Genomic DNA, 13,385 nt, shown 5'->3' with positions numbered 1-13,385 from the left:
GCTAAGTTATTTCTCGTATGTGATTTCTTACCACAGTATAACTAAGGGAGGGGTATCGCCTTTTTATCTTATATCTATATAGATTCGGGATATGTAACACGCTGCAATTACAAAAGAACTCATTCCCAAGAAGCTAACGCCCCCTGTTGGATACACCCCCTCAGGCCAAAAACATGGTTTTCAAAATGGCAGTTGTGTTGTCCCTTTTTGTATACACACTGTGGAATGCCCTGAAAGATAAGACAGATACACTCGTAAAGATTTTGGTTGGTAGCCCCGTGTACTGTAAATAAACGTTTGTAAATTCGTTTCTACAAAACATAAAAGACATAGAAGGTTGGAAGACGGACATTTTATAGGGGAGGACCGGAAATCAGAATGTGGGATGCTGGGTAAATCGTGATAGATTGTGGTACTTTGACGTCTTCAATGGGAAGCAGAGGGTAGAAAGGAACCCGGAAGTGTTGTAGCTCCTTGAGTCGTCCGGGCAATCTTACGGCGGCGGTGTCTCTGTCTTTCTGAAGAAACAAAGAGAGAAAGTTTAGTACGCCATCGTTGTTCCCCGGCGGGACATGTCGCGATGCACATCGGGTCCTTAAGCTGCTCCGCAAGCGCTCGTGCGTGACAAGACACTCATACACAATGCAAAGGTGACATTATCAACGTGTGACTATGCACACATAACAGAAACAAAATAACAGTACAAAATTCTTGATTATATGGTAACATTGGTACCTTAGCTCCTGCCAACAGAAAGAAAGAGACGTTTAGATTTATGTATTTATTTATCCATATCAGTATCATCAAAGAATGACAGAAAAGGCAATGTAATTCCAATATATTAAAAAAGCATAGTGTTCCAGAATATAAAAATATCATGTATTTTATGTTTTGTTTTATTTCAGGATGTCTCCTTGCATATTCAGAAGCTTATAACATTGCAACTTCGGGAGCCAAATTGTTTCAAGGGAACTCTGTTGAAGAATTTGGATACACTGTCCGTCAGTTTGTAAATAGCAATGGGAAATGGTATGACTTCAATATTTGTTTTTCTTTATATACCTTTTCTTTTCCCTTTCCACAGTTAATATGAATTTCACACACCATATTGACAAATGATAGTCAAATACAAAGGCCATAAGGGGACTGTATACATTGTATGTAACTCTAATATTAGTTATGCAGCCATTTATTTCTTTCTTCTTTTTACCTGTAACTTCATCAAAGTGAACTCCTTTAATGTGGTAGGAAAAATGACCTTTAGTCTTTCTAATCAAGCTTATTTATATTATGAAACGCAAGTTGTTCGGTTGTCCTAACTCATTCTATATTTGTCATACAAGGATTTTGTCTTCAAATTTGGATTTATTTGTATTATAGCTGATATAAGTTGATGGCCTCATTTTTTATGTTGAAAGCATCCATAATATTGGCATGATTTTTCATCTGCATATGTTCAGCAAGCGCATTTGAGAGTTGGGTATTCTCAGAGTGGGAGAATGATAATATCTGTCCAAAACTCCTAGGATGCAGCTTCAAAAGATCTAACTGGTGTGGTGTTCTTTTAAAAGGTTTCGTGCCATGAATATGTGAGTTTAATTAAAATGTTTAAAACAAATAGCTCAGATTTAAAAGCAGCTAGAGCGCCATAGGGTATTGTTTTCTTTTTTCTTTGGTTTTGGTAGCAAGGCTAGGCATGCATTAGTTTTATTTTAAACATCTGCACATCTTTTTGAATTTGTTACAAAAATGACAAGTCACTACCCGCTTTGCTGTTACAGTGCCAGACAGAAAATAGATTGGCCAATATTTAGCTTTTGAGTGAAAAAGTATTGTGTTTTCCATTTAAACATTTTCAGTATTCAGAGAAAAAGATTTCAGTGGAAAAGATCAGTTAAGACGTCAAGTCTTTTGATGCACAGCAACGTTTGTAGAACATTAAATTAAATAGAAAGGTCTAACCAGAAGCAGTATGTTCAACAATCATTTATTATCTATAATTTATTGCTGACAAGTGATTTTGAATGTGACATTTTATTTAATATAAAGTATTGTATTCTAAACATCCATCCATCCATTTTCCAACCCGCTGAATCCAAACACAGGGTCACGGAGGTCTGCTGGAGCCAATCCCAGCCAACACAGGGCACAAGGCAAGAACCAATCCCAGGCAGGGTGCCAACCCACCGCAGGACACACACAAACACACCCACACACCAAGCACACACTAGGGCCAATTTAGAGTCACCAGTCCACCTAACCTGCATGTCTTTGGACTGTGGGAGGAAACCGGAGCGCCCGGAGGAAACCCACGCAGACACGGGGAGAACATGCAAACTCCACGCAGGGAGGACCCGGGAAGCGAACCCAGGTCCCCAGGTCTCCCAACTGCGAGGCAGCAGCACTACCCACTGCGCCACCGTGTATTCTAAACATGATGTTAAAATAATGAAAAACAAGAATTATGAATGATGTAGGCAGGCCCTTTCTAACCTACTTCTAATGTCTCGAGGAACTAGTGAGCAGAGGTTTCCTGCTTTAAAATAGTACATTTTCATGGGCCCAACTGTACCCCTGTGATTGGTAGCATATTGCAGCAACAAAAAGACAACACAAAAGAAAAGCATTTGCTATTAAATGTCCATAAGCAAGAAAAAAGGTGCTCATTTAGAAAGACCTGGTGGTCAACCCCCTTAGGGTGCGCCTGTTCACCTGATTTTGTGTGCTCAGGCCGAGTTTCTGATTAATTAAACAACTGACAAATAAAACCAAAAAAAAGAGATGCTTAGTGAAAAAAAAAAAACATTAAACAAGCTAAATGATAAAATCATGAAAATACACATTCAATTAGATCCATCCATCCATCCATTTTCCAACCCGCTGAATCCGAACACAGGGTCACGGGGGTCTGCTGGAGCCAATCCCAGATAACACAGGGCACAAGGCAGGAACCAATCCTGGGCAGGGTGCCAACCCACCGCAGGACACACACAAACACACCCAGACACCAAGCACACACTAGGGCAATTAGATTAACTAGCTTTATAAGATTAGAGATGGTATTGACCACAGATCTGTGCAAGAATCAGTGAGTACCTCAAACAAGTTTGGAAGACAGGGGGTGCAACCAAGCCCTAAACCCCTGACACAATTGACACGCACATAGTCACAAGGTCAATTATAATGAACTTTATTCCTCCAGCTACCTTATATATGAAAGAGTACATATATGGACAGTGTGCATATGGACAGTATATGGACAGTGAATCATTCTCTTCTCCTCTCTTCCTCTCGTAAGTGTTGTACTCTGCCTCCTAACTCTGACTCTTTGAGGTAAGACAGAGCTGCCCCCTTTAAAACCAGATGCCAGGAGTACTTCTAGTATCCTCCCAAAGTCTGATGGAAGCACTTCCAGGTCAGGCAGAAGTTGCTATAATGCAGAGATGGTTCTTTCCTGTAGCTCCTGCACCACAAGACTACACCTTGCAGCATGCCAGTGGGCTGAAAAAAAGGAGCAGCCACACATAAATACTGCCCTCTAGTGTATGGGTGAAGTATAAGCACCGGGAAGCCTAACTCCCCTGGTCCCTACATCATTCTGGCCTCCCTCTCTGGTAAGGGAAAAGTTCTCGACCTGGTCGGGATGCCAATCCATCATTGACCTTACACTCCAGCCTCCCGTCCTAGCAAGCAGCCACCCCTATCTCTGGAGGGGATGCCAGATGATCCTTGACAACTGAGAATCTTGGGCACCTCTTGGCTAAATATTAGTTATCTGACAATATACATGGTAGACCTGATTTGTCCACTTCACTATTTGGTTATTTATTCCTTGTGTCTGTGGTTCTGTGTGACTGAAAACATTTTTATGTTTGTATGGAATTACACAGGTTTCTGTCAGTGTCCCTGTAGCCAGTATTTCACTTTTAAGTGTCATCTTACCACACATAAATGAAACGGGATGAAAATGCACTGAAAATGTCCCACAATGCAACACAGATTAGTCCAAATATAAATTTACAGTGAGTTACTGTCTTATGACAGAAGATGGGGTAGGCTGCTGTGATGACACAATTCATTTTTCAGTGGAGTATTTTATTGTAAAAAATTACACTGAACTTCTGTGAAAGGCTGGCAGTTTTTACAGTGTTCAGTGTTGCTATAGACTTTTACTGATTACATTTATTTTTACATTTATTCACTTAGCAGACAGTTTTTATCCAAAGTAATATACAATAGGGGTCATACTTGAGTCCATATCAGTCCTGGGGTCTGTTTTGAAGCAAGTGTTACGGAACAAGCTTACAGAATTGACCTTCACAAGTGAAGAGATCTAAATTAAACAAAACGACTTAAGTCTAGACGCTCTATCTTGGCTACTAAGAACGTGGCTTCAAAACTATTATCAGTTAGACAGATACTCACAGAACAAGAGAATCTCCAAATGTGCCTTAAACACAATGAGGGAGTCAGCAGTTTAGATGGAGCTTGGACGCTTGTTCCACCAGCTAGGAGATACAGTACACATAAAAAGAGTCTGAATTGCCACATACAGGTGGTCCCACTGGATGCTGTTAATTAGTAGACCTGAGGAGGCGAGAAGGAGTATAGAACCTCATGAGTGCCTCCATATGCATAGGTGCTGGCCCATTGACTACTTTGTAGGCAATCATCAAGAATTTAAACTTAATATGTTGTCACGCTTGGGTCACAGGAGGTTGTAGAAAAAAAAGGAACTTTATTCAAAGCACTGCAAACAAACATTTGTCTTTTTTCGAAAGTTTAAACGTTCTCCATGACAAGTCAGAGATGACAGTTCCGCTAGGAGCAGAGAATGTCTGAGAGAGAGATAAGGAGATCAATTTAACAAACTGAGAGAAGCCCGTGCAGGCTTTTTAAGAAGGTGGAGCACCGCACGAGAGGCACATTACGCGACAGAGCTGGCCAGAAGGGAAAGGAGGAATGTGAAGGTAAACTGTCTTAAGTTTTTTAGGGGTTTTCTGAGGGGCATCTGAAACTTCTGGGGGTGCGATCAGCTTCGCAGCTCACACCCCCTCCCTCAGCTTTATTCACGTTTTCGTGAATCAAGCAATCTTCCAGACCAGGTTCAAACAGACGTGACAGGACATCAGCATTAATATGCTCAGAGCCAGGTCGATGCCTGACTACAAAATTGTAAGGTTGCAATCCCAAGAACCATCTCATGAGATGGGAGTTAGTATCTTTTTGATGGTATAACCATTGAAGTGGAGCATGATCAGTTACTAATGTGAACTTTCGTCCCCATAAGTAATAGCGTAGCGCTTCTACAGCCCATTTAATCACCAAACATTCTTTCTCAATAGTTGAATAATTGCGTTCTCTTGGGAGTAATTTCCTACTCAAGTATGTGATAGGGTGTTCTTCCCCATCAAATACCTGGGATAGGACCGCGCCTACTCTGAATGCACTAGCGTCTGTTTGTAGAATAAAATCTTTAGAGAAATCGGGATTTCGCAGCACTGGATAAGAAGACAAAGCTTTTTTTAAATCTGAAAAAGAACGTTCGCAAGGTTCTGTCCATATAGTAGGGCGGTTTTTTCTTCCTTTAGTAAGCTCTGAGAGAGGAGCAGCCCTGTTTGCGAAGTCAGGGATGAATCTTCTGTAGTAACCAGCTAGTCCAAGAAAAGCGCGCACCTGTTTTTGCGTTTTAGGATGTGGGTAAGCGAGCACCTCCTGAATTTTCCTTAATTGTGGACTAAGTAAACCCCTGCCCATGGAGTAACCTAGATAATGAGTCTCAGACATACCTAGTTTACATTTCTTAGGGTTAGCTGTCAATCCAGCTTGTTTTAGGCTGTGACAGCCTGGAGACGTTTTAAATGCGAATGCCAATCATTGCTGAAAATCACCACATCATCAAGATACACCCCCGAATATTCAGAATGTGGATGCAGTATCTGATCCATCATTCACTGAAACGTTAGAGGGGCCCCATGAAGACCAAACGGGAGTCTTGTAAATTCATAAAGTCCATCAGGAGTCGCAAATGCCGTTTTCTCACAACTGTCAGCCTCTAGAGGCACCTGCCAATAACCCATTGTGAGGTCTAACGTGGAAATATAGGTCGCCTGACCCAGTTTTTCCAAGAGTTCGTCTACCCGGGGCATTGGGGTAAGCATCAAATTTACCCGGGGCATTGGGGTAAGCATCAAATTTAGACACCTTATTCAAGTGCCTAAAATCGATACAGAAGCGAACCGAACCGTCTGGCTTGGGAACTAACACGACCGGACTACACCAGTCACTTTTACTTTCTCGAATTACACCTAGCTCTAGCATCTTCTTGACTTCTTCGCGCACAATATTTCTTCGTGCTTCCGGGATTCGAAATGGCCGCATCTGTATGTGAACACCTGGTTCAGTGGTGATTTTATGTTCTGCTAAACTAGTGACGCCTGGCAAGTCTGAAAAAACATCAGTGTTCTGTTCTATTAAGTTTAATAACTCTGTCTTTTGTGAATCAGTCAAATCGTTACCAATGACAACATCAGTTTGAGAAACAGCAGCCAAGGAAGTGTGAACCCCTTGTCGGTCGTGCCATTTCTTTAAGAGATTAATGTGTAAAATTTGGAATGGTTTTCGCCGGCCTGGTATTCTAACCTTGTAGTTTACTGGTACCATACGCTCCTCGATAATTGCCAGGCCCTGCCATTTAGCTAGGAATTTGTGCGGGTCAGACGGTACCAGTACAAAAACACGATCGCCGGGTTTGAATTCGCGTAGCTGACTGCGTCTATCGTAAAGACGTTTTTGTGTTTCCTGTTGTCACTGTTGATGCTCCACAGCAATAGAAGAAAGTCTAGAAATTCTATCTTGCAAGGAAACTACCCGCTCTGTAAAACTCTCCCCGAGAGATGTTGTTTCATGTCCTGTCCATTCTTCTCGTACAACATCTAGGATGCCTCTTGGGCGCCTGCCAAATAACAGCTCGAACGGACTCAAACCAGTGGATGCTTGCGGTAATTCCCGCACCGCGAACAAAACAAAAGGCAGGACGGTGTCCCACGTTGTGGGATCATTATGAGCCACTCTTCTGATCATTTGATTTAAGGTTTTGTTAAACCGTTCAGTCAAACCATTAGTCTGAGGATGGTAAACAGTGGTGCCCAATTTCTTAATAGCGAATCTTTTACATAATTGTTTCATCACACGAGAAGTAAAAGGTGTGCCTTGGTCAGTCAAAATTTCCCTAGGAATGCCAATGCGAGTAAAAATCACGCACAGAGCTTTGGCTACTGCGGAGGAGTTGGCCTTTTTCAAAGCAGCCACTTCTGGATATCACGTTGCATAATCAACTAACACCAGCATATATTGGAAACCATTTTTAGTCTTAGGCAAAGGGCCTACAATATCTAATCCCACCCTCTGAAAAGGGACATCCAAAATAGGCATAGGGCAAAGGGGAGCCCAAGGAGGCTTATAAGCGGAGATGATCTGACAGTCAGGACATGAAATACAGAACCGCTCAACATCCTTTCCCATATTCAGCCAATAAAATCGTTTTGATAACCGCTCTCTGGTCTTATCAGCTCCCAGATGCCCTCCCAAGATGTGAGAGTGGGCTAGCTGTAAAAGAATTTCCCTATGCCCCTCAGGTACTACTAGCTGCTCAATAAATTCCCCCATCAAATGGTCTGTAATCACTCTGAAAAGACAACCGTCTTTCTCTAGAAATTGTGGTGTTTTCAAGCTCCCGGTATCGCGCTCTTGGTAATAGGAGTCACTAGCAGTGTGAGCCTGTTTAAATGCACATTCTAATGAGCCATCAGCACACTGCATGCTCACAAAATCCGCCTGCTGGCTAGTACTCGGTTTGGGTTCGGAGGCATGCACAATCTGAGAGGATGTGGAAGGGCCTTGCCATTCTGAGAAATTGTGGGGGGTGTCTCCCTCAGACTCACTGGAGAGATCGGGTTCAATATCTAATTGGGGTTCTAGATTTTTCCCAACTGCCACCAGTTCCCCGTCTTCCTCCCCCTGACTAAGTTCAACAGGTGAATTGTTTACTGGTGAGCGATGTTCAGTGCGATGTTCAGCCATCAGTTTAGGAAAAAGGGCATTCCTTCTGCCTATTAGCAGAGGCCAAGGGGATGAGTCAGAAACAGCAGACCAAACTTTAAAGTGACGACCCTTATAAGTTAAAGGAAGAAGCAATGTCTCATAGTCTTTAACATCTCCATGTACACAACGTATTTTTACAGTCTCAGTATTACTATGGTAACTGTCGTCAAGACAGTCGCGTCTGACCACACAAAGGTCACTACCTGAGTCCAACAACGCTGTCACCTTGCGGTCCCCGAACTTCACCGAGAAAAATAAGCCATCTTTCTTTTTCGACGGATCCGGAATATTCGAGCAACAAACCTCCGCTGTGCCAACTTCCGTTGATTAAGCTGGAGAGAGGCGACAATCTCTCACCAAGTGACCCGGTTGGCCGCACCGGAAACATCTTTGTTTAGCGCCACTGCCGAAATATCCACGGCGACGTCCACGACCACGGCCCCTTTCTCCAGAAGCAGGCATCTCATTCGTAATTGCACCAACTGTGTTCCCTGGAGGTCTTCCCGAGGACATCCTAGGATCAGTTGCTGATGGTTGATGACGTTCCGGTCCATGGTCAAGTTGACGAGGATGTCCTGGGCGGTCCCTCTGAGGTTGTAACAGAGCATATGGAGCACTGAACCCACCGCCTGTTCTCAAAGCGGTCTGCGAGCCTTCCAACCGATGAGATATAACCGCCAGTGATTCAAGATTGTGACGAAGAAACTCATCCCGGAGAGGTGCAGGTATTCCGAACAGCACTATGTTCATAACAACCTTTTCCACGATGCGCTCCATCTTATCCCCCTCGAACCAGCAATGCACTTTATGAATCAAATCTTGTATTTGTGCACGGATGGAACCGTCCATATTCAATCTCCAGTCGTAAAGTGCAAAACCTGTAGACAAAAATGTCGTGGCTTTACGCGAAACAATTTGATCCTTCAAAAAACCACAATTGCCAAGCTTATCGGCAGGTACATTTTGTAATGAAAGAAGGGCGTCCCCAGATAAAAACGGGGTGACGATAACAGCCCAATGACGTTTGTCCCATCCTAACAAAGTTGCCACTTGTTCAAAAGCCAAGTTGTCTGCTTACTTGACAGGTGTTAGTGATAATGAGAGGAGCTGAACAGGGTGTTGATTAAATGTGTTGGTTGTGATAACAATAAGGTTCATCCAGATTGAGACAGAGATGGTGCTTTCATTCAAGCTGTGATATTAGTTAGACTTGCTGAGGTTCTAGATAAAACCGTGTGGTCCCCTGTTAGGAATGACAGGTGCAGCTGGATATCATCAGCATAGCACTAATCAATGGTATTGGATGACAGGGTATAATGAGATGGTATATGGAGTGGAGAAGAGAAGACTCATCACTGGTCCTTTGACATATCTCCTTTAAGAGCTTCTTATTTGGATGTTAAGCCTTTTGGTTAACATATTATGTAATTTAGGTGAACATTTTGCTCTTTCTTCCTCCTCATAATTCTCCTCTTTTACAAATTTCCATCAGTGGGTATTCTGCTTAGGTAGGAAAATGTTTGTGGACTGGAGAACCTCAGTTTCTCAACTTTTTTTCTCATTTTTTCTAGATTTTTTCTTAAGGAACAGATTAAGAACGAACATTCAAAGATGGTGACGCGGCTTAACTAGCTGGTTGGCTGTTACTCATTCCTCATTGTCAGCTGTTTAACAAATAAGCAATTAGCAATTTTATAATTCTTAACGACCAAATAAACATTTAAGGTGAAATAAAGCAAAAACATAGAAGGTCAATTAAGTAAAAGCTAGTAAATTTAAAAGATTGACTCAAAGTAACACATTATTCGGATCAGAAGTATGTGCATTGGAAAATTGTTGGTAACTTGTGAAAGGTAAATTTCGCAGAAATGTTAGGACGTTTTTCTTCACACAGACATCTATAAAGACATATGGAGTAAGTTACAAAGTAGGGCGGTAGACAGTAGAACTTTAGGGATATTCAAACCTTGAGCTGATGTTGTTTTAAAGGAATTAGGTGGATAGGACTGGTGGGCTTGGTTGGGCTGAGTGACCTGTTCTCGTCTAATGTTTGCTAATGTTTTAAAATTTTCTGTATCTGTTTATTTAATACACGGTTACAGACTTATTCATGTCTGACTAATTTTAGTTTAGCTAAAAATTCTCATTGTGGGCTTTATCCATTCAGGTTTACTCAGAAGTACATGAAATGCTGTGTTGATAAGGAGTATTACAGGAGAGGACTAGACAAACAAATGGTGCAATTCCAGATGGTGTACACTACACAGTTCTTTGTGAGTGACCATGACTTTACACATGGCTGGTTCTGACATCATCTACGGTTTTGAAACTTTCAAGTGAAGCATTAGATTGTTAACAATTAAGACCACACCTTGTCATCTCTGTTAAAGTTTAATACTTCTGGGAAATCTCCCTTGAAGGTGCTTCCTTCATTTCTTTATGTCCTTGGAGGCTGATTAAAGGCTTAGACGTCATTGAGTCTGAGTCGCTTCCCTACAGGAAATGAGGTCAAGTCACCTACGTCTTTTTTTATAATCAGATAACATCAGAAATGTATACATTTGGTATGAAAGATGCAGGCAGTGAACACTTTTTAAAATTTTCTTTGAAAATAAATTCAATTATTGTGCAAGACATAGAACATCAATAAAATGATTTATTTTATTGCGTGTTTTATAAGATTTTATTCCATAATTCCAGAATAAAGTCAAATATGTAACTCTCTGTTACATATTTAAGTGATCCACATGTGTTAGCTACTGGCTCTAAGAGCTGCTTCAGGAGCATTAGAGAAGCATACAAAGTCCTCCAGGCCAGCCTCACAATGGAGTGGTCCTCAAAGCTTTCTGGCACAAGTCCGTACTGTTTCTTTAGCAGTGTCAATGCCTACTAACTGTGTTTGATAGTACACACCTAAAATGAGGTTTGGTCCCGGAAATAATAAATAAGATGCCTGTCACTCAGGCTATAGGTGCTCCTTGCTTATTTGAAAGACAATAAAATATATACAAGCATATTTTACTCTGTGCAAAATGTGACCATAATTTATCAGCTAAATGCCTGGACGATGAGCTCTTTAAAATATAACAAAGTGTTTATTGTTAGAATTTTGTGGGGTTTTTTTAAAAATGAGAAAAACATAAATGAAATGGAATGGAAATGTTAGACAAAACACAGATACAACAGTATTTTCATAATACACACAACATTTATACAGACATTCATTATTTATTACAACATCATTCTGAGTCTATGGCAATACAAATTATCCATAAAATGTTGTTTCACTCTGAAACAATTAATTGACATTAGCAGCCAAAGCTGATGTCACATTACACAACTTGTGATCATGAGTTATGTCAGACTTGCAGTTCCTGATCTCCATATCAATTAACATGACTGAAAATGGCCGAGAATGTCACATTTAGCGACTGAGTGCTGACCTTCCTTCCAGCACAATCTTGCTCAACTATTTTTCTGACAGCCAGTAATGTACTGCCTAATGGAGCCGGTGCTGTACGAAGCGTTAGCAGGTACAGTGAGTTCAGCTGCAATCTTCCCCCCGTTTTTCCATCCTGTCATGGTGTGTAAAACAGAAGATATCAGACAGATAAGCATCTCTTCTGTTTGTGAGGTCCAAAGTACCTACACCTGTACCAGGGTTCCTTCTCATTGGTTTGTCAGAATCATGGTGTGAACTTCCCCAGTGTTGTCATCAGTAGTGGACATGGCAGGGTCTCCCACTTCCTCTTCCACTTGCCGGACCATTTTTGAACTTCTCAATCTATTTGTAAACACTCTGCCATTGTAAAACACTGTCTCCACATTTTGCAGAATCTGTGAGTTTCACACACCATCAAAAGGTCTGTGGGGTTCACACACCTTCAAAAGGTGGATCACTGCTTGCTGCTCTTCTTTGGTGCAAATGGAGAGTGGTGCAGTCGTAATTAGTCCTAGAAAACAACAAAGAGAAACTAACTGATCAAGGAGGAATTTGTACAGCTGTGACCACAGACACAACATGTTTCCATGTGTGTGCAGGGAGAAGCCACACAGCCAACCCAAACAAAATTTTCACAAAGATTTGAACATTTATGAACTTATCCCAGTATATGGTTATCTAGTATATCTCGATGCATGCTCAATAATCCAGGTAAGGAAATTCTAGAAAGTTGATTCAGTTCATCTGAACATAGTTATTTTCCAGGGAGATATGTTACATCACTCATCCAAGTGACTTCCTCAGCTCAAGACCAGACACTTAACACGTGGTACTATCAGCTAACATCATGAATTAGCGGGTTGATGAAAAATGTAGTATATGCAGCAAGGTTGAGGAAACAATTGGCCATATCATTGCTGGGTGTACAGTGCTGGCTTCTAGTCAATAGACATACTATCTAAACAAGACTGTCAGCTGTCTGCACTGGACAATCTGTGGTGTTGTAGGTACGGAAATGGCTGAGAAATGTGCTAATACACACCGGAGGCTGTTGTCAATATTGGAGAATATTGAATCATCCCATTTCATCTAAACATTTTAATATGGTGGTCCATCACAGGAAGGAGAAGCAGTGCCTTCCAATCAAAGCAGGTGTCCAAGATGATAGCAACATCATGCTCAAAGAAGCTGAAGAGCAGAACAAACAAAGATCTGAAGACCGGCATCAACAGGATATGGGTCACCAATACTAGAGTTGTGTCTGTGATGGTCAGGACTCCTAGTACCACAAAGGAAGCATTTGACAAGTATCAGAAGCAGCTGCCAGAACACCACACTGCGTAAGAAATACAGAAGATCGCATTGATGAGAATCACTCATACTGTATTTTCCACAATGTGCTGGGTTAAACCTGGTCAGGACACAGACACTTCAGCAGCCTTGATAAACAAATTATAATTATAATGGAAAGACTGAGCTATACAGTAGGTTGCATTGCTAAGCACTAGAATGTGTATCACCCATGGTCAAATGAATATCTCTTGCAAACAACATTTATGGCAATGATTACTGAGTAAACGACAAGTCTGTGTGACCATTTACTGATGTCATTAATGACCCTGTAAATTTATAATTATAATGAATGGATCTGCACACCATCTAAGTGGGGCACCCAAATCAAGAAAATCGATGAACAGACAGTTAAATGAATAGACTTATATCATAAAAGCTCCGTAATCATCTATATATTACAGTCCTACTATGTTCTCTCTCAGGAATACAACACTTGCTTTTGCTTAATGGACACTAAACTACAGAAACCCCTGCTGGGCTCTCTAAG

The 13,385-nt window shown here is 41.4% G+C and overlaps 1 protein-coding gene across 1 annotated transcript in view; it reads left to right on the top strand.

Moving 5' to 3' along the window:
* itga2.2 (integrin, alpha 2 (CD49B, alpha 2 subunit of VLA-2 receptor), tandem duplicate 2) overlaps positions 1-13,385 on the top strand; it is a 173,679-nt gene that overhangs the window by 47,520 nt on the left and 112,774 nt on the right. The window contains exon 2 of the mRNA XM_028805625.2: positions 906-1,029. Within this exon, the coding sequence (XP_028661458.1) occupies positions 906-1,029 (124 nt within the window). The remainder of the gene's footprint in view (positions 1-905; positions 1,030-13,385) is intronic.

This window comes from Erpetoichthys calabaricus, chromosome 7, assembly GCF_900747795.2.
Source record: "Erpetoichthys calabaricus chromosome 7, fErpCal1.3, whole genome shotgun sequence".
Classification (NCBI taxonomy): Eukaryota; Metazoa; Chordata; class Cladistia; order Polypteriformes; family Polypteridae; genus Erpetoichthys; species Erpetoichthys calabaricus.
Note: the sequence above shows the minus strand (reverse complement) of the source record. Positions and strands in the feature narration are given on the sequence as shown.